A 27296-nucleotide genomic window follows, 5' to 3' on the forward strand; every position below is an offset into this window, starting at 1 on the left:
AAAGATTAACAACATGTCATGATTTGTGAAACTGCGTCCAGAGTAAAGCTGGAGCAGACCTAGTGCTAAAATTAGTACGCAAATGCTCCCTGAACTCTATAAAAAGGGGAGAGCTTAATTAAATTACATCCCAATATTGCCCATAGCACTTACCAAATTGGCAAATTGAGTTCACAGAAGTTCAGCTTCAAAACTAACTGACATCCCTGCAAATTTGCAGCACATGACCCTACCCCTGCTTGCACTGGAAGCCCAGCTCACTCCGTGAGCGGGACTGGGATGAGGAGGGGATGTATCACCCAGTGCAGGGACAGTGCAGAAGGTGCCATGATCTCACAGGCCAGGGCTGCAGTGAGCTCTGAGACTCCAGTCCCATCCCCTGAAACTGCACTCAGTGCCCTGAGCATGACCCAAGGCTGGGGGCAGTGCTGCCAGCCCCCCGTTAGGCTTTACCCTGGACAACAGCCATGGAGTACAGTCAGAAACATGGGACAGTGCTCTCCAGGCCTTTGCTCTTTGCCGGGGGACCTACAAGCAGGTGATCATTGTAAAATATTGCACTGGCTTGGGAGAGCTGGATGGAGCACTGTGCCCTTGTGTCAGTCTGATGGGAAGCAGGGAGACAGGGAATGGAGGTGGGATGAAGCAGCCACCTCCACACTCCCTCTGGGCAGCTCAGCTCTGCTGTCCTCAAGCTGGGACTGGAGAGCTGGTGGGGGTTTACTCCATGACTGGGAGCTGTGGAAAAGGGCAGAGTAGCCTCATCCTCCTGTAGTAGGGAGGAAAAGGGGCGAAGAGTAAAGTGGGGAGAGATGGGAATCTCCACAGCCATCTCCTGTCCCATGGGATGCACAGACCCAAGACCCTGGTGTGATGTGTAGGATGGGGGTTCCTGTGGTCCCTGTGTGTAACCTCCCACCCACAGCTTCCAGAGAGTGGATGCACTCCAGGAGAATGCTCCTGCTGCTCCTCTTTTCTCCCTGCAGTGTACACAGTCCATTCCCTTTGCACACAGCCTCAAGTCAGGCATTACAGTGGGGGGTTATTTTCCTGGAGTGACACAGTTTTTCCATTTCTGCCTCTCTGCATGCCAGCGTGGCGAGCACTAGGCCTGTAATGTATTGACAATTTTTATCTTAATATATCCTGACTTTTTAAAAGAGGCATCTCTTCCCAGCAGCACAGGGCGATCAGAGCCCCGATTGCTTCTGACAGTGCCTGGGAAGCAGGCTGGCGTTCAGAGCAACACAGAAAAAGGGGGAAAACGCCCCAAAAAACATAATGACAATGGGAAAAGAAAGGAGGAAAGGGAGAGGAGCAGGAAGGGGGAGATGGCACCAGGCGTTGCTGGTGACACATCAGGCTGTCGTGCTAAATGGCCTTAACAAGCAACCGGAGAAGGGGATAATGAAAACGCCTCCCCCCGGGACAGCACGGCTCCAGCCTGACCTTTCCCAGCTGCCGTGTACAAACATCTTCAATAAATAAAGAGACACTTAACTCCTGCCTCTGCTGAGATGGGAGGGATGGGGCGAGGGGGCTCTGCCTGCAGTGAGACGAGGGGAAGGGACAGAGGGTTTTCGGGGGGTTTTGGAGCAGCAGGCACGTGTTTGAGGGGCTCGCAGGGTGGGTGACAGCTCTTGACCTCCTCAGGGGTCACCACTGCTGCCTGGCAGGCAGGGACTCCTACAACAGGCAGAGGAAAAGGGATGCTCCAGGTTTCCTCCACTTCCCAAGGCTCTGCCCTGTGTCTCTGTGTCATACCAGACTCACACAAAGCTTCACTCACAGGGAAGAGGTGACTTTGCTGTCGAGGTGAGATGGGTTAGAGCTGAGTGAGGTGCTGAGCTCTGCTGCTCCCACCTTGAAGCACAGCAAAACCCCTCTGTGCAAGTGTGGCTGGGAACACCTCCTATCTCCCTGGAGGTGTTCAAGGCCAGGTTGGACAGGGCTCTGAGAAACCTGGTCTAGTGGAAGGTGTCTCTGCCCATGGCAGGGGGTTGTAACAAGAAGATTTTTAAGGTCCCTTCCAACCCAAACCATTCTAGGATTCTATGACTCAAGAGTCTCTGCTCAAAACTAATGGTTTAGGGTCTAGGAGGTCTTTTGGAGGGAGGACTGCAAAACCTGGGACTCAGTAGATTGTCTGGCAAGACATGAGCATGTTCAGAAACAAATCAAAACTCTGAGGGTGTCAGAGAGGCCCCGAGAGGAGAGGATGGGGGGATGGATGCTTCATCTTTCTTCCACACTGGGAAGCACAAGGCAGGAGAAGAAGCAAGACAGCTTCCCACCTATGCTTGTAGACAAGCAGGAAAACAACCATCAGCCTCAAGGATTTTTCTTTCGCTCATCTGAGCCCCTGGGCTGCTTCCCTGAGGTTCCAAAGGGATTTGTGATTCACTGTGAAGGCCCCAGCGGTGGGGGAAGTCCACCAACAGCACACACATCCCCCTGGCCACATCCCCAAAAGGGAGCAGGTCATATCCCCCTCTGGCTTGTCCCTGGGGCCCAGCAGGCTCAGTACCTACCACACAGCCCGTGGAGTCCACCTTGCGATCCGAAACGCACTTGAAGTTGCGGGTGCAGCCGCCGTTGTTGCGGGAACAGTCCCGGACCGGCCCGAAGGAGGAGAGCAAGTCATTGATGGTTTCGAAGTAGGTGGACAGCATCGCTTCTTCCCTTGGAGAGAAAAGGCACCATTAGGGCTGGCAGGGAGCTGGAGCGCATGGCAGGGGCAGGGCCATCCACAAGGAGAGGCTCTGGCAAAATCCCGGCGCTTTGATTAGCGAAACCGAGCCAAAGGAAGCTTCCCAAGAAAAGTAGGGCTTTGTTATTATGATATATAATAAATCTGCTGCGTGACTCTGACATCCTTCACAGAATCAACCAGTTACGGGGTTTCAAGGATACTACCTATCAGTTTTATGCAAACTAGCAACTGGGAGACACTTTATTAGTAGGCTGGGGCTGTGTGTGAATCCAGCCCTACACTAGACAACAGCAAATCCAAAACCATAAAACTCTTCCTGAGCTGGGCCAAGCTTCCCTAAGCATCCAAACGCCATCCATCATCCAGGGACACTGTAAAAGCTGGAAAGACACATGAAACTTGGCTTCATGTGTGCTGGGATGTGGATGTGGAGGTTCATCCCCATGCTTTGCTCCAGGGGATGAAGGGCACAGCTCTGCTGCTCTGCTCCAGCCCATGATGTGCAAAGCCCCAGGCACTGCCGTGCCATGACACCCCTCTCTTAAGCAAGCAAGAAGCATAAGTGCCTAGGAATAATTCCATGGCCACGTGAAGCCTTGGGAAGCTCCCAGCCCTGCCTCTCCGAGCTGCACACACAGCAGATTTTGTCTGTGACAAAGCATTCAGGCACTTCGCCTTCTGCTGGGTTCCTGCAAAAGGAACACAGATGCTTGTCAAGAGCTTTAAGCGTCTCCAAGATATTTTTCATCTTCAAAGCACAGTTTATATATTAACCAATACCTGCAACCCATCCTAGGCAAGAGACCCTGTAACCCTCACACTGACAGGAGAGAGACAAAGTGATGTACCCAAGGTCACAGAACAAGTCACTGATGGTGACAGACTTGACCTGCACAGGCTGTTTATTAGATCTTTACACACAGGAGGCTGCAAATAAACACTGACCTCTCTGACCTTAAAATACTCCCTGAGGCAACACTGGGAGTCACAGGGTGGTTTATTCCCCTTGAGCATCTCCCCTGCTCACCCATCAGCACAAGGACTCAATGCCCAGAGCTGCTAATCTCCCTTTTTTTTTTTTTTTTTTGGGGGGGGGGGGTTTAATTTGAAAACCGTCTGCTTGGCAATGAAACAGCGCTGGAGGAATATTCATCAGCCCTCGAGGGCTGTCTGGAAGCAGCCCTGTGTTATCTATCAGCAGAGGGCCCCTGAGCTCACACACCGTCACACTCACGCACACAGCCCTGCCAACACCAAACGCTCAGAAAAATCATGAGTCAGGCATTAAAAAAGAATATAATGAAATTGGCACCAAAATGATGAGGTTTTAAAAATAAATCAATTGCTGGGTGGGTTTGTTGCTTGTTGTTGTTTTTTTTTTTTCCCCCTTCCCTAAACGTGCCGTCTGCTTTCTTGTTTTTTTGGAGTCTTTAGGGTATAAGTGAGGTTTTCACTGCAAGCTTGAGGGCTAGAAACTCCTCAGAGAGCAAACCCAAAGAAATAAAGCCCTAACGCAGTACTGACGTCATGATTTTGCAGATTCCGGATTTCAAGGGAATCACAGGATTCCAGAAGTTGGGGCTTTCAACAAGGAAAATACCATAAAACCAGCAAGAAACAGTAAATTGGCACGTCCCCATTTGGAAGGAGGGAGTGGGCAGCTTCTCCCCTGCCATGGGTCAGGGTGGAGTTACCCCAGCATCGGGGCAGCTCCGTGCCCACCACGGTGCCACCGGCTGCATCACTGCAAATTCACGTCTGTGCTGCCCACTCTCACCCCAATTAATGCTTCCCAATTAACTTTTCCCTCCTAATGATCCTGCTTCTGATATTCCCCCTCTCTTGGCCCATCTCCTAGATTTTCCAGCATATTTGGAGCTGAATCTCCCTCTGTCCTTTCTTGGTCATGTTTCAAATATCTTTAGAGGCCGTTTTCTATTAGCACTCTGTTCCCACCAGGATCTGCAGTTCCTCTGAAGTGAGGGAGTGAGAAAGGCAGAATATATTAGATCAGGGCACACATTTCTGCTGGAGAGATGGGGGGGGGAGGAAGGGCATATTATTTACTAACAAAAAACGCTGTTTATTAATGCAGGGGGAAATTATTTTTAAAAACCCAAACCCAACAAACCATGACAACTCCTCCACCACCCTCCCCGAAAGCTCAGCCCCATCTGGCTCTCTCAAGGGGTCTCTCATCGTGGGTGGACTGCGAGGAGAACCGTGCTCCCACCCTCCCTCCATTTGGCCACAGAACAGCCCTCCTGCAGCTCCCATGTCCTTGGAGGGAGAAGGTGAGGAGCTACAGCTGCTTTGGGTGGTGGAAAGGAGACCCTGGGCTGGGTCCTTGGATGGGGTTGCTCCCGAGAGCTGTAGTGCTGCCAGGAGACACTGGCTCAGCCCGCACAGCACCGTGCTCCTGGGCTGGGGCTGCCAGGGCAGCTCATCGTGCTTTAATTAAAATTTGGAAGCACAAACCGACCTTCTGCCCTCGGGAGGGCTGAGGATGAGAACAGGAAACCCGTTCTCCGAAATCACGGCTAGCATAATGGATGACCCCCAACAAAGCACGGGCAGGGGCTGCCGAGCCGGAATGAGCCATTAAGAGTATTAAAATATTAACCTCGCTGGATGGTTGGACAGCAGAGCCAGAGGGAAGTGTTCGAGTGTCACCTGTGAGAGGAGTGGGGTGACGGCGCTGCCGGCAGATGGAGGGAGGCTGATCAGCAGGATTGTTTCCATAGTGGCTGTCGTTGGATTAGAGGAGCATCACATCAACACAGAGCCCTGACAGGGGGATGTCAGCACATGAGAGGCTTGCTCCAAGCATCTGGGAGCAAACTTTGCTTTTGTCTGCCTCTGGAGGGGCTGGAGGATGAAGGCCCACTGTAGGCAGGCGCTGTCAAGCCCTTGGCACTGTACCCTTGGTGGCTCCTTTTAATTTTGGGAGTGAAGTGCAATCATTAATTACCCGCCTCCCGCAGTGACACGTGGCTCGGAGCAGATGACTTTCCACTCGTGCAGCTCCAGCAGTGACCCCTGCCTGTCCCTCCCTGCCTGCTGCATGGGACTCCTCAAATCCCAGAGCCAGCCCTGGAGAGAAGGCAGTGCTGACAAGGCAGGGGACACTTGAGGAGCGGTGGCAGCATCTGGTCACCACTGCACGGAGCCCGCTGGGGACAGCCATCCCCACCACGGCCCGGGTGCCAGATCAGACCAGCCCTGATGGATGAATCACTTTCCCTGCAGCAACAAGCTGCCTGCAAAAGAACAGCTCTTTCCTCTTGTTCTCCATCTATCCGTGTTGGATTTCACTGACTGAGCCCCAGATCTGTTCTGACAGGGCAGGAGGGAGAAGATGAGCTCTGCAGTCCCTCTGTGCCCGGAGCACACCACAGAGGCAGGGGAAGCTGCCGGTGGCCCCAGCTGGACCCAGGTGTCAAAACCACAGGGAGCAGGCAGAGCTCAGCACCTGGTGCACTGAGAGGAAGGGGCAATTCCTCACCACCCTGAAGGAGATGCCAGGTTCTGCCAAAAAAGGCATTTTGGAGTGAGTGACCTAATTTCTGATGCCAGATTCTGTCCACAAGTACATGCACATCTGTGAACACATGCATATTCTCTTTAACACTCCAGCCTTCCCAAAGACGCACACAGACACCCAAATGATAATTATAAATGAAACACACTGCCCTCCACATCAGAACCCACTGATTACACACCCAGCATCAGTAAACTCCAATTTTCTACCAACTTCTCGTGCCACAAATGTGCAGCATGGTACAGCACAGCAGGGCTCCCTTCATGACCCTGCACAGCTGCAGACCATGGCACTCATCCTCACCCAGCCCTGTGCCACCTCCCATCACCCACACTCGCCTTGATTCTCTCAAAAACACTTTTCTCCACTCTCCCTCTTTGTTCCAGGTCTCATTAATGAAGCACATTCACTGAAAAATTCCACTGGGGGTTATTTATTCATGAAATACCAACACCATGCAATTCTCAAAGCCTCCAAAGCACTCATCTCAGAGTAAGCTCCGGAGCTTTGCAGTGGCTCTTCTCTCCAGCTTATCCTGAAGGGGATTAGTGGGTGTTATCCAACTCCACTGCCCCTTTTTATTGCCTGCTAATGGTTAAAGACTTCAGTGTCTTACAAAGTTCACCATCGCTGAGAAGGACACAGAAAAGGATGTGAGCTGGGGACTAAGCCAGTGCCATCTGCTCCTTGAGCTGGGTTTGGACAGGGATCAGAGTGGGAGTTTGAGTTCATGAGTTTCTAGAGACAAGGCCCACGAGCAGCAAAGGGTATGATGAAGCTCTGCCACCTGCAGAGCCTTCAGCTACTGCAGAGCCAACCCTTCCTCAGGGGGTTTCCCCTCTCAGGACCCCCTGTGTCTCACAAACATTAATTTATACCCACAGCTTCTGTACACTGGGGATTATTTTCCTCACATTTAACAAAGGCGGCCAAGGCAAAAAGAGCTCAAGATGAAAAGTGCCCACCGTTGCTGGATGGCCAACTGGAGATGTTTTCCAAGTTATTTTTAGTGCTTTTAGTGCTTCCCACACTCACACAACAATTCCAGCTGGGTCTGACTGCACCACAGGCTCAGCTGTTCTGTACTGTGGGGCCACCCAGTAAACACCCAGATCATGATGAATGAGCAATAAATGATCACCTGAGAAAAGGGGTCCCCAATTTAAATGCAACAGATTATGTTTTTTTCCTGGAATTTAAACCCTTTCCATTTTTATTCTGCCTGCAGCAAGAGACCATTCTCTCTACAGCCCCGTCCTGCCCCCACTACACCATTTGATCATAAAATCACAGAATGGTTTGGGTTGGAAGGGGCCTTATAAATCATCTCATTCCACCCTCTGCCATGGGCAGGGACACCTTCCACTAGCCCAGGTTGCTCCAAGCCCCATCCAACCTGGACTTGAGCACTTCCAGGGATGGGGCAGCCACAGCTTCTCTGTGCAACCTGTGCCAGGACCTCACCACCCTCACAGGGAAGAATTCCTTCCTAATATCCACATCTGTGGTGAATATAGCAACCATCTCCCACAGCATTGAACCATGAACCAAGTAAGTCCATCCTCAAACTGACCAAGCTGGGATGCTCTGGAAAGGTTAATCTTCAGCCCCAGCACTGAAGAACCTCAGGAGGTGGTGGTAGCTCTTTATCAGGGGATTTCACAGTCTGAAACTTTGGCTTGGAAACTGAAGCTCCCATCTTCAGCCAGCCTTCCCAGCGCAGCCCCTGCAGATGGGTGTGCGTGCAGCAGATTTATTATTTTATGAAAGAAAAAAACGTGATTTTCTGCCCAGTACACCCACAGCCACTTTTCAGCCACTGTAATAGTGCTGGAAGGCTTCAAGAAAAACCATCATCCAGGTCCTCAACTGGGAGAAATCATCCTCACTTGAGTGACGCTGGAGAAGGCATTTCAGCGGGAGCTACGCTGACATTCCACAGCTGATGAGCTGCTTGCTACAAATTTTCCGGGTAGTCTCACTTCTTGTGGCAGTACTATCATAAACACTTGCAAAAACGCTCTCCCAAAAAACCTTGAGGTTGAAAGTGTGAAAAATTCCCTACCAAGCTTCAGTAATTTGCTGGAGGTTCAATAAAACCATCACTCCGCCGGAGCGTTTTGAAGCTCAACTCGGCAACCAGAAGGGCCAGGAATTTAATTACAGCAAAGCAAAGCAAAGCAAAAACAAGCTCACTGGAATAAAAGCCAGCTCAGAAAGCACATCCCAAGGGATGCTGGGGTTCACCAGGATCCCCCCCCCCCACCCTTTTGCAGCCCCCTCAGAGCCAGCACAGTTCTGCCATGCGAAGGACCAGGATGTCACGGATGAGTTAAACAAGACAGTGTTAATTCAGAGCATTTTCTCATGTTACAGGGAAGATTGTGGTTGTGGTTTCAACCCTGCATGAGCCAAAGGAAATGCAGGCGGTGCTGGCTCAGTCTCCCAGGCAACCTCAGTGCCAGGAGGGTTAGGAAAAAGCACATGAGCCTCAACAGGGATGGCAAAGCACGGCCAGTAAATCGTGCTGGAAATTACATGTGTCAGCACCCGCTTCACTGTGGCTTGTAATCAACCCCAGGTTCAGCAGGTTGCATTTCCTTCAACAGCAAAATGCAGCATGGGAAGGGATGGGATGGTCCAGGGGTTTGGAACACAGCAAGTGCTCTCAGTGGGACAGAAATCCCACACTTAACACCTGGGGACACCAGCTGGGAGGAGAAAGAGCACTGCCAAGCATCGTGTCCCACCCGGCCACCCCAGAAGCTCCGGGGGGCACTGCAAAGCTGGTGAGACACCAAGGCCCACCAGGCATCCCACAAACAGAGCCACGGCCACACAGCACGGGCACTCACTGGTCTGTGCACACAGAAAAGGTGTAATAAAGGAAATTAAAAAGGTTGCAATGTCACATACTCAAAACTTAAGAGAATGTGAGAATTAAGGTAGCCAGGGCAACCTGGCAATTATGCCTTTGATGAAGGTGTTGACTCCAAGACCACATACAAGAGGGTTATCTGAAGGAGTTTTCTCTCCTCAGATGCCAAAGGTGATGGTGCCAGGCTGCAGCCAGGTGCCCCTGGATGCCTGGAACAGTCCAGAGCTCAGTTTAGGCATCCCAAAACCCATCCCCAGGTACCTACAAACATCTGCAGTTTCTCAGCCCCCTACAAACAACTTCATCTGCAGCTTCTCAGCATCTTGTTTTCTCTTCCTTGGAGGACACATAGCTCCTACTTTATTGTACTCTATCCAGGCGCTGTTCTGCATGCACAATTACTCAGCTCCTCACGGCTTGCTTATGCTTTGCTCAACTCCAAGAAGCAGCAGTATTTCACGACAAATAAAGTGATTAAGTCCCCAATCTCCCTGTTATCATCCCCATTTTACAGATGGGGAGCCAAGGCACAGGCACGGTGATGTAAAAAACATCCACTACCTTACATGCACCAAATCTGAGACGCTTAGACGTGATTTTTCAGAGTGCTTAGCATTAAATGACACTTTCCCTGCTCAAAGCACAGCTCTACATTGACTTCGCTCCAAGTTTTTACAGCTTCACATTAATGCAGATCATTCCCAGAGCAGGTTCGTCGGCTGTGCTGAGCGAGGCAAAGGTGAAAAACTTGGATGTGATCGTGCCATTAAAGATGATTCCATAATGCACATGCACAGAGGGGCTGCCTGAAGGCTGCACAGCAAACCCACCCTAGCACCTCCCAGACCTCCCAGCTCTGGAGTTTTGCAAAACTTGATAACGTTTGCTAAAGAGGAGCCTAATGGGGGTTTTATTCTGGGCAGGGAGGAAGGGGTTCAGTGTGGAAAAAGAGGACATCTTGCAGCTGCAGGACGCAGCATCGCTCAGCCTTTGGTGGGCAGAGCTTTCCCTGGGGCAAAATCACTCCCACCTGCCTGCTCACTGCTCTCTCCCCCTCTTGTCCCAGTGCAGCCCCTTCTTCTCCCCTATTCTCCCCGTTCCCCTTCCCCGCCAGGCCCAAACTCGGTGTTTTTGGCCAGCTGCTGTCTCCCTCACCAGTGCTTCGGAGCAGGGATGTTCATCCATGCTTGGGCACGGACAATCGCTGCCAGCTCTCGCTGCTACAATCAAACAAGACTTCATGCTGTGTGCAGCGATTCAAGTTTTTCAAAAGCACTTTGGAGCCGGCCAAATTAAGGCGGTTCTTTGCCCGTAAAAGAGAGAGACCCTCCGCAAAACGTCTGCCTCAATCCCCTGCAAGAGTTTTGCCTGGGGGAGAAAAAGAAATCTTAGAAAAACAAGCACTGAAGCAAAAGCCCAGACAGAAGGTCTGAGATCTCTCATCCTAAATTATTAAAGGCTGAAAACATCGTGAGATGGGTCAGACCACCCCGGTACCAGACAGTGATTGCAGCCCTGTCTGAGCTGGTTCAAACACGACATAGAGTCAACATAGGTTCTCTGTGGCTGGAAAAATACGCTAAAAAATGGCAATAAAATGCCATGAATCTCACTGCTGTGATGAGCTCTGGGCACCTCCTCATCACCTCACCTGTACCCGCTCCCAACATGGACACAATCACACGTCAGAGGGCAATGGAGCATCCACCCACCTTCCCCTGGGTCTTTGCCCTTCCAAGTAATCAGCCACCAGCAAAACAAGATTTCAGGTCCTGCTTGTTCAGCATCCCAAAGAGATGGGCTGAAGGGTTTTCCCATTTAAAACAGACATATAATCTAGCCTAAATGAAAGTTTGGCTGTGGCAGTTTCCATCTCTCCGCGCTACTTTCCTGGCCTAGAAATTGGGAATTCTTTTGCTGGTGGGAACTCGGAGGGGACAGGGGGCAGGTGGAAGGACCCCAGACCATGTGCTGGCTCCATCCCCTGCTCCTGTGCCCTGTGGTTGCACAGCCCCCAGCCCCACAGAAGCAGAGGTGTCCTGCACTGCCCCATGAGTGCTGGGGATGGACCTGGTACGGGGTATGGCATGGGGGCTTTGGTCATCCTGAGAATTTTGCAATGACAAGCTGGAAAATGCCAGCTTGGGGCTCAGACTTCAGCCTCTGCTTAGGCACAAATGAGTCACTGGGGTTTTTCCTGCTCTTTTGCAGCCTTCCAGGGTATTTTGGGCAAGTTTTCCTTTCTAATCAGTTCTTTCAAATCTGACTTTGGAGCAATTCATGAGGATCACTTGGAAATGTTGGACTTTGCAGACAGACTGGGAGAGGGAGGGGGTCACTCTTCAGTCCATGTTTTGCCTGTGCCCAGGCACCAGGACCAGCCACAGCCCATTCTCAACCCCTCTCACTGCCCAGCAACTGGGGGGTCCCCAATGCACAAATAAAAGTGCCAAGACGTGGTGGTGATAAGCACTTCAGGAACACCGACAGAATTAGATCAGATAAATAGGAACCAGCCAGGGCTGCCGGATCAGATATCCATGCCCTGATTTTTCACAGATGTTCTATCGATCTGCTGGGAACAGACAGTGTCGAGTTCCTCGGAAACTGGGTGCCACAGACCAGCCATCTCTGCACAGGGATATGCACTGGGACTGCAGAGCCCGATGGGATGCTGGCTGCAGGCAGGACAGCCCATGGAGGAGCCAGCCCCTGCAGACCACTCAGCATCCTAACATAGCTCCAGGAGCAACCCCAGGCTCTGCAATAAAGCTCCATCCAGCTGAACCCCCTCCTGAGAGCCACATTCCCGAGTGACCTTCACCAACCTCTCTGCATCCCAGGGATCACCAGATCCCAACCTGGGGAGCTGGGGATGTTGCTCCCAGCCGTGGTACTGGGTGAGGAAGCATCCCATGCCATGGGAGTACTCATGGCTCCACAGAGAGAGAGGTGAGAGGCCGTCAGAGAAGCAAAACTAGAGCTTTTTTGAGAAACAAACCCATGAGCTGTATTTTAGAAAACATCACACACCTGGGTCACTTACTAGGGATGCATTTATGCATATGTATACATATATGCATAGTTTTGCTGCTATATATAGCACCTTCCATCAGCAACACTCACTGGCTCCAAGAAAGCCAGGTGAATGTCCACAGACAGAGGAACTGAGGCACAACCAGATTATTTACAGCTCATTTCCAGAAGTACTCTCTGAACTTAGAATCCAATTAATTTTATACCTGGGGGGAGATTTGCATAGGGATTTTCTATCCACATGGGCAGGTTTTTCAAAAGGACTTGGCACTTATCTAGGCACCCAATGCAGACTGTGTTTTCCAAGGTGCCCAGCATCCATTAGCAGCTCCTTGGAGTACAGCTGGATTTGTCACCAGGGCAGCACTCTCCTCTGTAAGTCAACAGTCACCAAGACCTTCTGAAGACACCACCTTCATGGGTCTGGTCTCCAAAGGTGAGGAACACCCCAATCTGCTGCTGCCTTTGACAGGGACCCATCTCACCCCTGCAAGGAGATGTGGGAACCTCAGAGCAAAGAATTTCCTACCATGGAGAAAAAGAGGGGTTTCTGCTGGTTTAAATCCCCTGAGCAAGCTCAACCCAGGATCAGAGAGACACCACCACTGACACAGGGAAGTGATGGGCATCAGTGGCTGGGGAAGGCCTGGACCACATCTCATGAGATCACCTTGGGTGTGACCTAAAACCACACCCACACTGCCAGAAGGGTTTGTCTTCTTCCTCCCCTGCAAAGATGTGCCACTGTGGTGCAGGCGCTGCCTGGACAGACCTCAAAGCAGCCACACTCTGTCCCCAGTCTCCAGACCCTTTGGGGAAGAGGCTATATTTATCCCTGCACTTGCTCTTCCATGCTCTTCAGTGAACCTTTCCTGATCTGTAGTGTCACAAATACCCTGTGAGAGGCGAACCAGCCTTTTGCCATCCCACATCCCAGCCCCAGCACAAACAAGACTGTGGAGCCCACGGCGCGGTGCCTGAAAAACTCTGATCCAGGCAATGGCTGCAAAGCATCACCTTTGCACTTCTGAGGAAGATACAGAGCTCCAAAGGCACCTGAAAGCCCCAGAGGCCAGCGTTTCCCAAACAAACAGCCCTCATCAGGAGGGCACAGGCAGCCCTGGCTGCAGCCTGTAATGAGCTGACCTGCAGGCTTCCTCCTGGCTCTCCAGCTCGTGGGGTAATTGCTGCACATTTTTAGCCTTGCCTGCAGCCATATCGTATAGTGAAGGCTGCCAAGCTGTGTCCAGGGCCAGGTGTGTTCAGGAAAAAAAGGATAATCAGCGTTTTAAAAAAAAAAAATAAAACAGGAGAAAAATCTGAGGCTGAACTCTGCTGCATCCGGTTTTGCTCTGGCTGAACCAAATTGGCTGCCATCAAAGCAAATGGCAGATGAAGAAAACATTGACTTTCTGCTTGGGTCAATAAACAAGATAAATTGAGTGGGGAGTTGGACGTGGAACAGGGACATCATCATTTACCAGAGGAAGAGAGAGGGTTAAAGGCAGAGAGGCTGAAGAAGGGCACACGCTGTAGGTCATGTAAGGGTGTTTCACTCAGGAGCTCAGCCCTGGGAGGGAGGGATCGTGCCAGCTCCACCAAGGCTTGGGACTGTGCTGTGGGACTTGGTCTGCTGTGCTTAAAACGGAAGACCCCAGACTCAAATCCTGAGATGAGACAATGGGGCACTGCATTCCTGCAACTGTGGGTCTGCTGGTGCCAAGGGTGTTTTCCCTGGAGCCAGTGCACAGCCTGCACAGGGCTGACACCGGACTGCTGCTGGTCCAGAAGCAGTCACAGCAACCCTGCCCCAGGTCTGAGAGAGGCCAGTGATGGGATGCAGCTCACCCATCCCAAAGTAATCCAAGATATGCATAGGACTGGTCACTTTGGGCTCCTCCAAACTCACCAGGAGAAATCGGCTCATTTGTGGATGACCCCCCTGCCCTAAGGCAGTCAAGGATAGAAAAAGAGCTGATCCATGCCCTGAGCTCCACTGACCAGATCTCCAACGATTAGAGAAGGCAGCCTCAGGGACTAGCTTAGATACAGACCTAGGGTTGATCTAAGTACTCCTAAGCACAGTCAAATCAGGCCCAGCCTACAGCCCCTGGAACTACTTGCAGTAGGTGCTGGGGAGAGAAGGGGGAACCTATTATTAGTCTTTCTGAGCAACAGGAAGCATCAGACAACTAAAATACCACTTGGGAGAGACATCAAAGGCCTTTAGAAGAGCTGTGCAATGGTAGAGGTTGCAAGGGATGCATCAGGGGCCCAATCTCACAGGCAGGTGTGCATGTGATGGGAGCATTCCTGCCCTCAGGCCAACCAGATCTCAGCCATCAGGTTCCTTTCAGTCACCACAGTGTGTCATGGTGAAGGATATGAGGTTTGAACCACAATTCACAGCAGAGCAGGACGTGGTCGTTGCCATTCCTGCCTGATTAGATCTGTCAGAACCCATCAGTGGGAAGTTTGCCTGGGAACCCTCTCTCCAGCTGCACATTTAGCAACAGGAGATTGATGAGAGGAGAAAAAAAAGGGTAAGAAAGAAAGACAAGAGCAGCGTTTGCACATTGCAGGACCACCCTCCTTCTCCTGCCCATCATACTTCACTCACCACCTTTATTTCAGTGTCTGTCTTAATTAAGAAGACTAAATGGAAAAGCTTCCATGGTAATCCAAGGTCTGCCTCGAGGGGCTGAGGAGGATGGCCAAAATAGAATTTGCTTCCTCTGAAAGACCTCAGAGACAGCCATGCAGAGACATGTCCCTCCATGGTCCCACCACGAACCCCACAAACCACCAGGGAGCAGGGAGCAGTGGATGAAGATCTGATGGATGCCAGGAGCATCGTTCAGAGCCCGTGGCAGCTGGTGCCTCTGGGCAGAGAGGGGAGCTGTGAGCACCAGGAGGGCTCTTGGAGGCCAGCCACTGCGTGCAAGGAGAGGTGAGGGTTACCCAAAGCCTCTCCAGCACATGCTCTCCCAAAATACAAGCCAAGACTCCTCTTTGATTACATACACAAGGGCCAAAACATTGATCTTTCAGCCAATAAGCAGCAGCAGAAGCAAACATCTGCAAATGTGACCCTTGGAAAAAGAGTGAAGTTGGAGATTTTGGAGGCAGAGAGGCAAACCTGGGGATTTCTGAGCAGGAAAACAGTCAGTGATTGTATTTTTAGCACTTCACCCAAACAGGCTTCTCCAGACACATCAGCAAAAGTGGGGATCACAGCAAAGACTGAGCTTAACATGTTTCTCCAAGTTTTATTCCCAGTGGAAGGAGCACTGCAGAGCTGGAACTCTGCCCGGTCGCTGGCCCGAGGGCAAGGAACTTGCTTTCGGCATTTGGACTAATTCAAATTAGGAGATTCACATTTGACTTCAGCAATATTCACCTCTATCTATCCAAAACCAAACTGGGTGTAAAGAAATGCAAACGACCTCAGAACCCCTGAGGGTCTGCCCTGCCACAGGAGAGCATTCCCAAGAATAAAGCTCCCGAGCAGGAGCTGGCATTTTGGGATCGGCTGCAGACTGGGATGGTGAAATACTGTCTGACTGTGGGCAGGCTGCAGGATGTGACAGTGCTCCAGCCTCCTCATCTGTAAAACAGGGACAACAACAGCTACCTGCCTCCCACCGTGCCACACAGTTAATTAACGCTCCTTTGAGTTGTGAAGATTAAAAGCAGCGTATAACTGCAAAATAGCAGTTTATTATTATTATGAATGAAGCCTCCACTTGTTCCATCAGTGCCCCTTAAAGCAGTGCTGCTGTAGACACTGTGAATTGCTCCCAGCAGCTCTACTACCACTGGCATTTGCAGGGGTTTGACTGTAGACTTCCAAGTAAGAGCTTTGAACGCGTTAGGGAAGAAGAAAGAGAGGGAGAACAAATAGAAATTCCACCACATTTTGTGTTTCACACTTGGAGACGATGCTCCCACCCTCCTGGGGGCTGGAATAAAACAAACCCCAGACAACAGCACCTCTTCACCTCCTGTTCTCATCTGTGCTTTATCTTCACAGACTGCCACAGCCCTCCCTGGGGAAGGTTGTACTGCAAGGGCACAGAAACACCAAACTGGGATCACAAGTCGGCTTTAGGAAGGGATTAAGATATTGACTCTACGCCCCACAGGGATCAATCCCACCAACAGGCACACCCAGGTGGGAGAGGTTTAGCACAAGAAGCAATGGGGGCAGACCAACATGCTCAAAACTACGCAGGGGCATGGACAGACACCCTGGCAACACCCAAATCATGTCCTGTTTCTCCCAGGTGGCATGGTGGGAGGGGCCATACGAGCCCTCCTCACCCATTCCCCCACTCTGGGGCCTCTCTGTCCTCTGCAAACCCTCTTTACCCTTATTCAATGCCATGAGCACCAGAGCTGGAAGAGCAGCTTCCCAGTGCCCACCACAACCCCCGAGCCATTCCCCAGCTCAGTCCTTGTCCTGCCACAGACGGTTTTGAGTTGGTAACCCCAGATTAACAAGCAGGAAAAGAAAGTTCAGATCCTAGCTTGAGTACTTCAGGCAAGTCACCTTTTTCTACCCATGTTTTGCTCTCCTTTGCATCTCTTCAGCCTGAGGCAGAAACCCCACCTTTCATGACTCCACAGCACCTGGCACTCTTATTTCCTGACCCTGCAGCAGCCTCTCCATGCCCTGGCTGTGCAATACTGACCTGGAGGAGCAGCCTGTGGCTCTCCATGCCCCCAGCACAGCTGCTCCCCCTCTCCAGGCCCCTCCAGCACGCCTGGCTGAAGGACTCAGATGCCTGCAGCACACGGTGGCCGTGCCGCTCCCGATAGGCACCTTTCATGTTTAATTCAGGGGCTGGTTTAGTTAATCTATTTTTTAATAATTCATCCCTTCCATCTTAATTTTGGTAGTTGTTGAAAATCCCTAATAAAACATTTAGGGGCTCTTTTACTGGAGCAATGGCATGATTTACTTGACGGAATCCAGCCTTTGATGTCCTATCTTAATTCCTTGCCTCCCACCGTGCCTCAATCCTGTTTATCGCTGTGCCGGAGGTAAGAGGTTCTCGTCGAGTTTTGTAGCACTTAGAGGCTTGGTCAGCGTTAATAATTCAGCTGCCCCGCTCGGCACAGACAAATCATGTAGCAAACCAGCCTCTTCCTTTTATTAACAACTCCTTCTGCCACCACGGATCCGGGCACGGGCCGGGATGTGGAGCAGAGGGACCAGGCTGAGCATCCCGACTAACACGGGGCAGAAGCACGAGCAGCACATCACAGGTGCCAACTACATTGTTGGAAGAATATACACCCTTTTACAATGCTTGTATTTCATCCTCTACAGCCCGAATGGGGAAACATGCTGGGTCTTTGCATCTGTAATTGGGGAAGAACAGATGGTGGAGGCACAGTTGGAAGTAATACGGCCATTAAAATAATCTATACGGCTTGTAATTCTCCATCATGTGGAGAAAGAGGAGGGCCCGCCTTCACCCAAGTGCCCACATGGGTTGTGCCTACCCAGGCACAGGGTTTTTTTGCAGTTGTTGGGATACTGAGGTGTTCTGGTGGGTTTGATGGGTTTTACCATTTCCCTTCTCCTGGGATTCTCCTCTTGAGAAGCCACCAGCTGAATCAGAGACGCTTCCACTGGGTGGTTATTCGACTCCCACATGCCACGTGGGGCACATTTTCTCCCCACGTCACCCAGTTAAAGCAACTGTGAGCTCCACATCTGTCTAATGATAGAAAAAGAGCAGTAGAAAGCCCCAAGCACTTCAGGCAGATCAGGAGGTCTCTCTAGTTAAATTTCAAATGGGGGATGATGGGAGAAAGAATTATGGAAAAACCCTCCTGTTGATTCATGAAAATTGAAACCTCTGAGGAGAACACACAGGCTTTGCCATCCTCTTTATCACCTCTACAGATCTTGAGTGTGAGAAAATGTAAAACCAGAGTAAGAAAATTGCCCAGAAAAGCCCAAACATTCAGCCAATATATGGAAATTCATGTCCTTGCTCTGCATGATGTAGGTCATGATTTCAGAGACATCTACACCCTCCAAACACCCCAACCACCACATTCCTTGGTACCTCTTGACGGGTGAAGTACAAAATGGAGAAAATGTCTGAAATCTCAAAAAAACCACACTGGAAGGTGTAATCTCTTCCCACTCAGACCTAAAGGCCCACATTCCCATCCTGACTCATGGAGGGGAGAAGGAAAGGGAATCGCAGCACCCTGCTTCCCACCAACACCTCCCCAGGCCGGACACAATGATTTTCTGAGGCAGAAATCTCTCCAATGGGCTTAAAATCCTCACTGTGATCACGGAAGCGAGTACCTCTCCAAATCCTTACTCTGCGCCTGGAACGCAGGGGAGCCAGCAGGACGTTACCTTGGCAGCTGGCTTTGCTTTATGGAACTGTAAATATATTTTTTTAATAGGCTGGCAGCAAGAAAGATATGTTTCCAGGCTCAGCAACATCCAAAATTAACTGCAGTTCATTTCAAAAGGGGCGAAGGGGCGGAGGAAGGGGGAACGCAAGCCTGAGACCCGCAGAATATAAAAGCCTTGAAAGAAATTGCCAAAAATCCCCTGCATAGCTGCCTTCTGGCTCTGGGAAAGAGATTAAAAACCTGAGCAGTGTCAGGCTGAAGCAGACGTCACAGAGGCCACCCCAGGCCATGCTCATGCTCAGATAAGACTCTTTCTTCTTATTATTTTCCCAGAGACGACTCAGCCTTTGCCAACGCAAAGCTCTGCCCGGCTCCTCGCGTCTCCTGGCACGATGGGTTCACCCAAATCAAGGAGAGGAGATGCTGGTGCCTCAGGTGACCAGGGGTTCCCCCCCTCTGCAGGGTCCCTCGGGATCTCTGACCTCAACATCAGCATCTCACCCTCCTTCAGCACCTCCTCATCCTCCTTGTGCCAGAGCATTCTGCCCGACCCGCCTTCGTTAGCCCCGGTGCCCGCTCTCCAACACCTAATTTGACTAACCCTTTAGTGACTAATTTAATTACCCCGGCCCACAAACTGACAGACAGCTGTTAAAAATGGTTATTGCATTATTAATACGCTCCAGTAATTTCCCATTAAAACTATACTGTTAATAATTTTTTTCCCTGTATTTCTTCCCTCTTAATTAGTCTATTTAAAACTTTGAAGGAATATTCTCTTTATGGTAAATGGGAGCGTGGAGCAAATTACATTTTTGATTGAATACTTCTGTGATAGGCCAGCAAATAAGACCGTTGAGTTGTTAATTATTGTCAGAGTTTCACACGATGCCTGCTAATGAGGCAGTCAATCTTCCCTGCCATTCCTAGAATATTAATGAAAGCCATTGGTATTGATTTTGTCACTGGGAAAAGGCAGGAACCCCTCCTCCTCAGGGGGCTCCATGGAGGGCAGGGGGGGCTCTGCACTGGGAGGGGACACAGAGGGACCAGAGACCTTGGGATGGGGTGAGGCAAGGAGGGCTTGAAGCTGGTGGAAGCTCAGGAAGCTCTTGGATGTGCCAATGGCAGCTTGTGCAGCTCATGGACCCAGTGGGAGGGTTGGCACATCCCCACAGGGATCAATCCCATCAACAGGCACAGCCAGGCAGGATGGGTGGCTGGGGGGTGGCAGCTCCTGCCAGACTGGTCCCTGTCCCCTCTGTGTTTACCTGTTGACTCTGAACAGTATCAGATTTACCCCTTATCTTTCTTCAATAACACAATTTGTTTTGGGGATTTTTTTTAAAGGAAAGGGAAATACTTTGTATGGACTTCAAACAGATCCTTGATAAAGCGATGCAGGGAAATTACGAGCAAAGAGATAATGGACAAGGATTGACATGAAACTGTGAGATGGCCCCAAGACAGTACAAAATCAGCCTTTGAGTTGTGCAGAAAGATGCACCAGGGAGCTTTCAGTACTGTTTCTCAAGCCCTTTGGGGACTGACCCTCTTTGATTTTCACACTAGTGCTCCCGTTAGAGGATGGAGGAGTTTGGCAGCAAAGCCTGCATATGTCAGAGCCACCTTCTGCTGCTCTTCCCACCCAGGCTCCCAGTGCCCAGCTCAGAGAGGAAGAGCAATGTGGGACCATGCCTGGTGCCACCCCCAATGCCCAAGCCTTGCAAAACAGTCTCTTAGCCAAGCCAGAGGGAATCCTATGAAAAGAATTTATCACAGGAGAACTGAGACAGACCAAGGCAGCACCACCCCACAGGTTTATGTGCCTGTGACCGATGTCCTGCCTGCCCCATCAATGCCACCCCCTGGGTGGGCAGGGAGCTGCACTTCCCCGAGTGAGAGCTCCATGCACATGTGTGCTGTTAAAAGATGCCACATACACCCCTGCTCCAGCCCCCAAAGCAAGGATGAGCACACACAGCCACTGTTCCACCTGAGCCACGGAGGCTGTTCATGTAGCAGAGCCCATACACAAGCATGTCCAACTCTGACTTCTGCAGCCACATCATCTCAGACCTCATCAGCCTCAGGGGACTGAGTTTGCCAGGACTCTGCAGCAACAAGTCCGAGCAGAGCCCTGGATTTCTGAAACAGGTCACCCAGCACTCGGTGCTGGGTTTATTTCTGTAGCTTTGCTCTGAGGAAGTGCCTGCACGAGTGAGACCCTGACCCGGAGACCAGCAGGATCAGTGCTGCACACAGACACTGTGCTGGCCCTGCAAACCAGCTCAGCTCTCTCTGACCTGCCCCAGCCTTCTCAGCCCAAACCTCCCCCAGCCCTGCTCCCACCAGGAAAGCCAGGACAGACTGGATGAACTTTGCAAAGCTCAGAAAACCTGTTATAGCAGGAGACGTGCTGACAGACCACACTGTCACAGCTGCTGCAGAGAGGCCAGAGCTCAGGAACTTCACTCCAGCTCCCTGCTGCAGCTACTCCAGTCAGGCTTTGCACAGCCAAACCCACACCCTGCCCAGAAATGAGCTTATTTTGGGCTATTCTGGGAACAGTCTGCCTCTGCCTGACTGGGTGATGCAGGGAAAGGTGTGTGTGTAGGGCAGGCAGCTGGAGCACGTGGTGATGCACCCTACACTCTGCATGCTCTGTCACCCACGGCTGCACAGCTGGAATGACACCAAGAGACAGGGACAGAGGGAGGACAACATCCAGCCTCCAGAGGAACATCCCCCCATCCATGCTGGAAGCAGTGGTGGGGTTGGGATCACCATCCCTGCAGCAAAGGGACAGCAGAGCTGCTGCTGCCTCCCCTCATCTGCCTGTAACCTGAGCACACACGGGGCTTTCCGAGCAGGCTGCCAAAATACCGTGGAGCCAGATGTTTAGCAGGAAATCTCTTCATGCCCCCTGCAAAGCCCCAGCTGATGAATCCAAAAGGCACAAAACAACCGGGGCTTCTCCCTGCACCACTCACCAGATTTCCATTCGATCCCGCCCATTTCTTAGCCCCTTTCCAAGGCCAGGTGAGGGCATGGCAGGAATTTCTGTGGTTTCTTTTCCACCCAGGAAAGCAGAAGATTAGCATTTGCTCCCCAAATACAGGCAGTGTCCCCCCACTCAGCCCCCCTGCTGCATCGAAGCCCATCTGCTGCCCACCTGTGTTTTACAAGCAAGCCAGGCACTATTTTTACTGCAGTGAAGGTTTCCATACCAAAAGCTCCTTTCTCATAAAGCAGGCTTCAATAACTCCTTTGGGTCCCCTTCCAACCTGGTATTCTATGATTCTGTGAAAAGAGGAGGTTTCTGCTTATAATGAATTGCCTGTGACACAGCATATCCTGGTTTTACCAGGAAAAAGGGAGTCCAGAACTGTCCCCAAGCTCCCAGTGAGATTCCATGAAAAGCCCTTCAGGTCAATGGCATCGATCTCCACTCTCCTCCTCCTCTACCAGTACCACCTATCAGCTGTGTTCAGGCACAAATTATGGCTTTCACATTCCAAAAACCCATTTCACCCCACATGGCACTGAGTCAGAGTAACACAGATCCAGGGGTGCTCCTTTTCCTGGATGCTGCTCCCACCACCCAGAGAGGGTGGGAAGGGTGGGCTTGGATTTGCCTGGAGACACATCAGGCTGGGATGATCCACTCCCACCCTAAGTCCTTGAGAAATTTCTGTAAGGGAGAGGAGCAGCCAGGTCTCCTAACACACTTAGTGCTGACTCCTTGGCCTAAACAGAGTGCCATTCCCTGCCTCCCCCAGCTCTCCCTTCCCTCAGGGAGATGCAGAATGATAACTGGACCCACCAACAGCTCCATGAAGGAACGGGGAATGTAAGCCACCATGGGCAGCAGGGTTGGACATATGGTTTTTAAAGTTCCTTCCAACTCAAATAATCCTGTGATTCTACGATTCCATTAGTCAAGGAGTCCTTTATTAAACCAACCACAGCTTTATTACTAACCCTTTATAAACTACTCAGCTATTGCTCCAACCCGGTTCCAAATCCAGGGCACTCACAGTCCAGAGCCAACACCTCCAGCTCTGGCCCGTCTGTGTTTGATACACACTGATTTACAAAAAAAAAAATAAAAGAAAGGAAATGTGGACTGAACTGAATAAAGAGACTTCTCACTGCGAAAGCTCAGTGCATATTTACACAGCATCCTGCCTTAATGCTCAGCTGCTTCATTTTGTGTCACTTTAAGCCCTCCACAGTAGCAGGGAAGTATTAGCTGGGGTTTAATTGTGTGCTGCTGGGTTCAGCGCAGCTGGGAGAGAGCCCTGGGGCACAGCAGCGCTGGGAGAGATGTGCCAAGGCAGTGACAGGGGCACAGCCACCAGCAGAGCCACTGGCCAGGAGGGAGAACAGCACTGGGGGACACTGCCCCAGCCTGGGACAGCTCTGCCTTACATATAAAGCAAAGCAACAGGGAGCTGTCTGGCTGTGTGGCACCCGGGACCAACTCGCCCCAGTGCAACTGGGGGCTCTTTGCCCCTCCATGTGCCTCCCCTCCAGAGCTGCTCCACACCAGACCCTTTCATATCCTCTGGAGGAGGTGAAACAGGCACTGGATGGATTATACACAGTCTGGGTGGTCCATCAACACCTCCATCCCTCTTTCCCAGCACTGCCATTCCTGCCTCCACTCAAGTCACCACTGCCAGAGTCCTGCCCCGAGCAGGGCACAGCCTGTGGCACAGTGTGGCAGTGGGTCCCCAACTGCACCCATCTGCCTCATGATAAAAAGCACTTGGTAGCAGTCAATAGCATCTCATAATATCAAAAACACCGCAGGAAACGTCTAGAGCTGAATTGATTATGGCACAGTAATTCTTCAGGCAGTGAAAGCAGGGCAATTCCCAAGATGGGATTATTTTTTAGCAAGGCTTCACCTAATTTTCTTGATGATATTTTCCCCCTGCTCGCTTCCCAGCCCGCCTTCCAAACCTCTCCAGCTTTGCACTGCTCTTTGATTTAGTTCCTGAAAACAATATTCTGCTCAACACACTCCAGCAAAGTGCCCAGGAAAGCATCACCACCCCCTGTATCGCCAGGATTTACAAATGTGAAGCAGGAAAAAGTCAAGGAAGATTTTGATTTTGGCTCTGTAGCCAGCAACCCACTTTGGGGAGACCAGAAAAAGCCCTGACGAGTTCTTCAAACATATAAACCAGAAAAGGAGACACTAAGGAGCAAATGCACAGAACAAAAGGGGCAACAATACAAAACCTGGGCAGAGCATGGAAAGGTTTTCTGAGCCAGTGGGCAAGGCCAGGCAGGACACACTGTCCCTGCTCTGTGCAATGCTGACACTGCCTGTAAACCATGCACTGAGCTTTTTGGTGCTTCTAACCTCATTTTGAGCTGGTTTTGCTCCTCTGCCTGGAGGTGAGCGGGCCAGGGGGAGCCTGTAGAGCATCCCTCCTGCATCTGGAGACAGCGTGGAATGAGAAGGACCAGCATGGCACAAGCAAAGTTACTCTGAGCTGCTTGGAAAGTGCTGCACCAAGAGCACAAAGGGCACTGTTTCCTAATAAATCACCCCAAGAGCTGGGGTGACATCCCGGAGCAGAGCAAATCCCTCGGAGGCAGCAACCATGGCAGTAGGGCACTGTACCGAGTCCACTGGAGCTGATGGAAACATCACCCTGGAGGAGCAGGAGCTGAAACTAATTAACTTCACTTGTCTTCATTGAGCACAGCCGTCCTGTTTCACTGGCTGTGCCCCCGTGGCTGCCCCCGTGCCCAGCCCCAGCTGCCCACACTGCCAGCTTTGGCAGCCGTGGTGCCACAGGGTACTGCCTGCCCTGGGTGAAAGCTGAACAGGAGTTCTGCCCCTCAGTTTTGTCTGATTTGCACCAAGCTGCCATCCCTTGTCCTTCCACAGTGAAAACAATGTTCCTCTGCAGCAACATGTGCATCCCCTCTTCCCTTTAGCAATGAAAAAAAACCCATATAAATAAACCTAGAGGTCCGTCTTCTGTGGTGCAGCACATCCTGGTTTTACCAGGAAAAGGGGAGTCTGTAACTCTCCCTGAGCTCCCAGTGATATGTCTTTTCCAAGAGCCCTTTTCAAGCCTGCAAGGGACAGTGTCTTCTCGTGGTGCCCTTAAAGGAAAAGGACAAAACTCTGCTGTTTGTGTCCATCTCCATTCCTGTCGTCTCCGCTGAGATGGCTTTTCCTCCCCGGCTGCGGGGCCTGTCACAGGTCCCTGGCTCACTCCCAGGAACATTTCGGCTCCACTGAATTTTATTAGTTTTGTCCTTTGGCTGAAATGATCCAACAGCAGTTACAGGAGATAAAAACAGGAAAGGAGGAGTAGATCCCATCCACGTCGGCCAAGTTTTAGGCAACTGAAATCTCATCAGAACTGGTTGGTGGAGGTGTCAGTTCTTTCCACTCAGTTGCATCAAGAAATAGCTGAAGAAAAGGCACTTCCCAGTGTCACTGCCCCACCCGGGGCTGCATCCTCACAGCTGGACAGCTGTGCATCCAGATGGGACTGGGGCCATCATCCCATCCTGCCCTAGAGCATCTCAGAGTCTTAAGGACAAGTCGCTGAAGTCAGCCCTGGGAAAGAGGGCAGGGACTCTGAGCATCCTCCCCAGGTGCCCAGGAAATCCTGTCCCTCCTGCTGCTGCCACTGTCCTTGTTCCTCTGCTGTCACTCTCCTGCTTCAAGCCTGGAGCCTCATGGCACAGATCCCCATCATCCCAGCACCGTGCCTGGGCCAGGGGATGAACTGCCTCATCCTTCTTCCTGCAATCCTTCTAGTCCCCTTCCCAGGCAGGAGATGCACACAAAGGCAAAGGTAATAATACACAAATGGGGGGGGGGGGGGGAATTGTAATTCAGGAAAAACAGTAGAGAGAGGCTGTATAAACAGAGGGGTCAAGGGGCTGTGCTTTGAACAGGCAGCTACAAAGCACACTCCAGCCGATGTTTAACAGAAAGCAAAGGCAGCGACATAAAAACAAATAACACCATCAAACAGGGACAGGAGAACACCTTTCAGGGAAAGAACCCAAGGTCTGATCTCGCCACCTCGCATCACCCTTTCTGCTAAGCATGCACATCAGTGTTAGAGCCCTGCCTCCCCCTCCAAACCCTCAGCACTCACTGCTTCTCTCAGCACTGGCAGGATCCTGCTCCACCACAGATCCTGCTCCAGGCAACTGGATGGATGGACACAAAGCCACAGCAGCAGATCTGGTGTACAGGACAGCTACAGAGTCCAGTGCCAAACCCTACTCTGTGATGGGAGACCCCAGATACATCAAAGGGAATCATTCTGGGAGTGAGACAGCGCTTGCATATTTGGCGAGTGCTGGGTATTCTTAATTGTCTCAATAAACATATAAACAAAATCTGTTCACTCGATGGGTTGTTTTTCCCTCCTGGGCTCTGCAGCACCACAGACAAGAGGAACAGCAATCGCTCAGCTGCCAAACTTGTAGCTGTTGCTGGTGCTCCCTACGATGGATTTGCCTACGAGCCAGGTCCAAATTTACATCCCCTGTCCCTAAGAGGTTTGATCATGTTCTGTGCAGTTTTACAGCTCAGCATTAAGACCTCAAAAACGCAGTGGGTTCACATAAAAGAGCACAGAGAGTGAAGCTCAGCATTACTGCAGCAGGAGTTATTAAAAGCCCAGGAAGAGGGAGGGCTGAAACGTCCCTTGGATTCTGGGCATGAAAGATGCCAAGGCTGGTGATGGACCAGGAAGAGACAGGTTGAGGGTAGTGAGTTCCTTGCACCTTCCTAGAGGTGCTGAGTGATCCACATTTCAATTCTGACCTGCCCCAGATACTTCCTGGGTGATTTCAGCTCCAGTTTCTTCCCCTCTTTCTCCACTGCACCACTCCCCTAATCCCTCTCTCATTTTGCTGCTCACACCCTTCTGTGGCTGCCGCAAGGTTACGTCTCCATTTAGTCACCCCGTAGCAAAGTGAGACGTACCTGACTCTTCTAACCTGCTCTCATAAATCACAGCGGGAGGCAGGGAGGAGGAAAAATCCTGGTAAGCAGCCAGGACGAAGCCAAGTTGACAGCTGCAGGGCAGGGGCTGGTGGCTGCCTCCCTGTAAAGTGTCTGTCCCTTCTCTCCAGAGGATGAGGCCAAAGGCTGCCTCCATCCCGGTGTTAAGCACTGCAAGCTGCTTCTCCACCACTTTTTGAGAGATGACAGCCTCTTGGGGTGATAAGAAGCCCAGGCCGGAGCATAGGGATGTTATCTGTGAGGATGATGGTGTGCCTGTGATGTGCACAGTAATGAATTGCCCTCTCTCTGCAGAAATGAGTAAGTTGTGCCTGGTGATGCAATGATCAATTTGCTCCATCATGCAAAGCTGTCCATTCATCACAGGCACTGACTGCCAGTTGCTCTCACCTCTTTATTGGCACCAACAGAGCAGGTCCTCTGCAGGTCCCTGCTGAGGAGCAGCGTGAAAAAGGGGTTTCCCCTCTCCCCCAAACTCCTGGCTGAAGGTCCCAGCAGCATTGAGCATCTAGAAATCACAAACTGCTCCTTTCCAGGAGAAAAAAAAGCAGGGGAAAAAAATACCAGGTTCTCAAGGCATTTCCTGCACAAATGTCAGGAAGAGCAGGCAGAGTGCCTTCTGCCTGTATGGTGTACCCCACTGGCATATCCCACGGGGACCAGCCCAGCCCATCTCCCGACCTTCAGGGATGCTCACCTGCAGCTGCACCCATTG

General features: G+C 51.2%; 1 protein-coding gene across 1 annotated transcript in view; it reads right to left on the reverse strand.

Annotated features, from left to right (window-relative positions):
* The window catches only part of LOC113982001 (astrotactin-2), a 211205-nt gene that overhangs the window by 98898 nt on the left and 85011 nt on the right, over positions 1 to 27296 (reverse strand). Inside the window, exon 11 of the mRNA XM_039380540.1 lies at positions 2532 to 2682. Within this exon, the coding sequence (XP_039236474.1) occupies positions 2532 to 2682 (151 nt within the window). The remainder of the gene's footprint in view (positions 1 to 2531; positions 2683 to 27296) is intronic.

The sequence above is a fragment of the Pipra filicauda genome, unplaced genomic scaffold (genome assembly GCF_003945595.2).
Source record: "Pipra filicauda isolate LSUMZ 115617 unplaced genomic scaffold, ASM394559v2 scaffold198_size2598500_pilon, whole genome shotgun sequence".
In the NCBI taxonomy this organism is placed as follows: Eukaryota; Metazoa; Chordata; class Aves; order Passeriformes; family Pipridae; genus Pipra; species Pipra filicauda.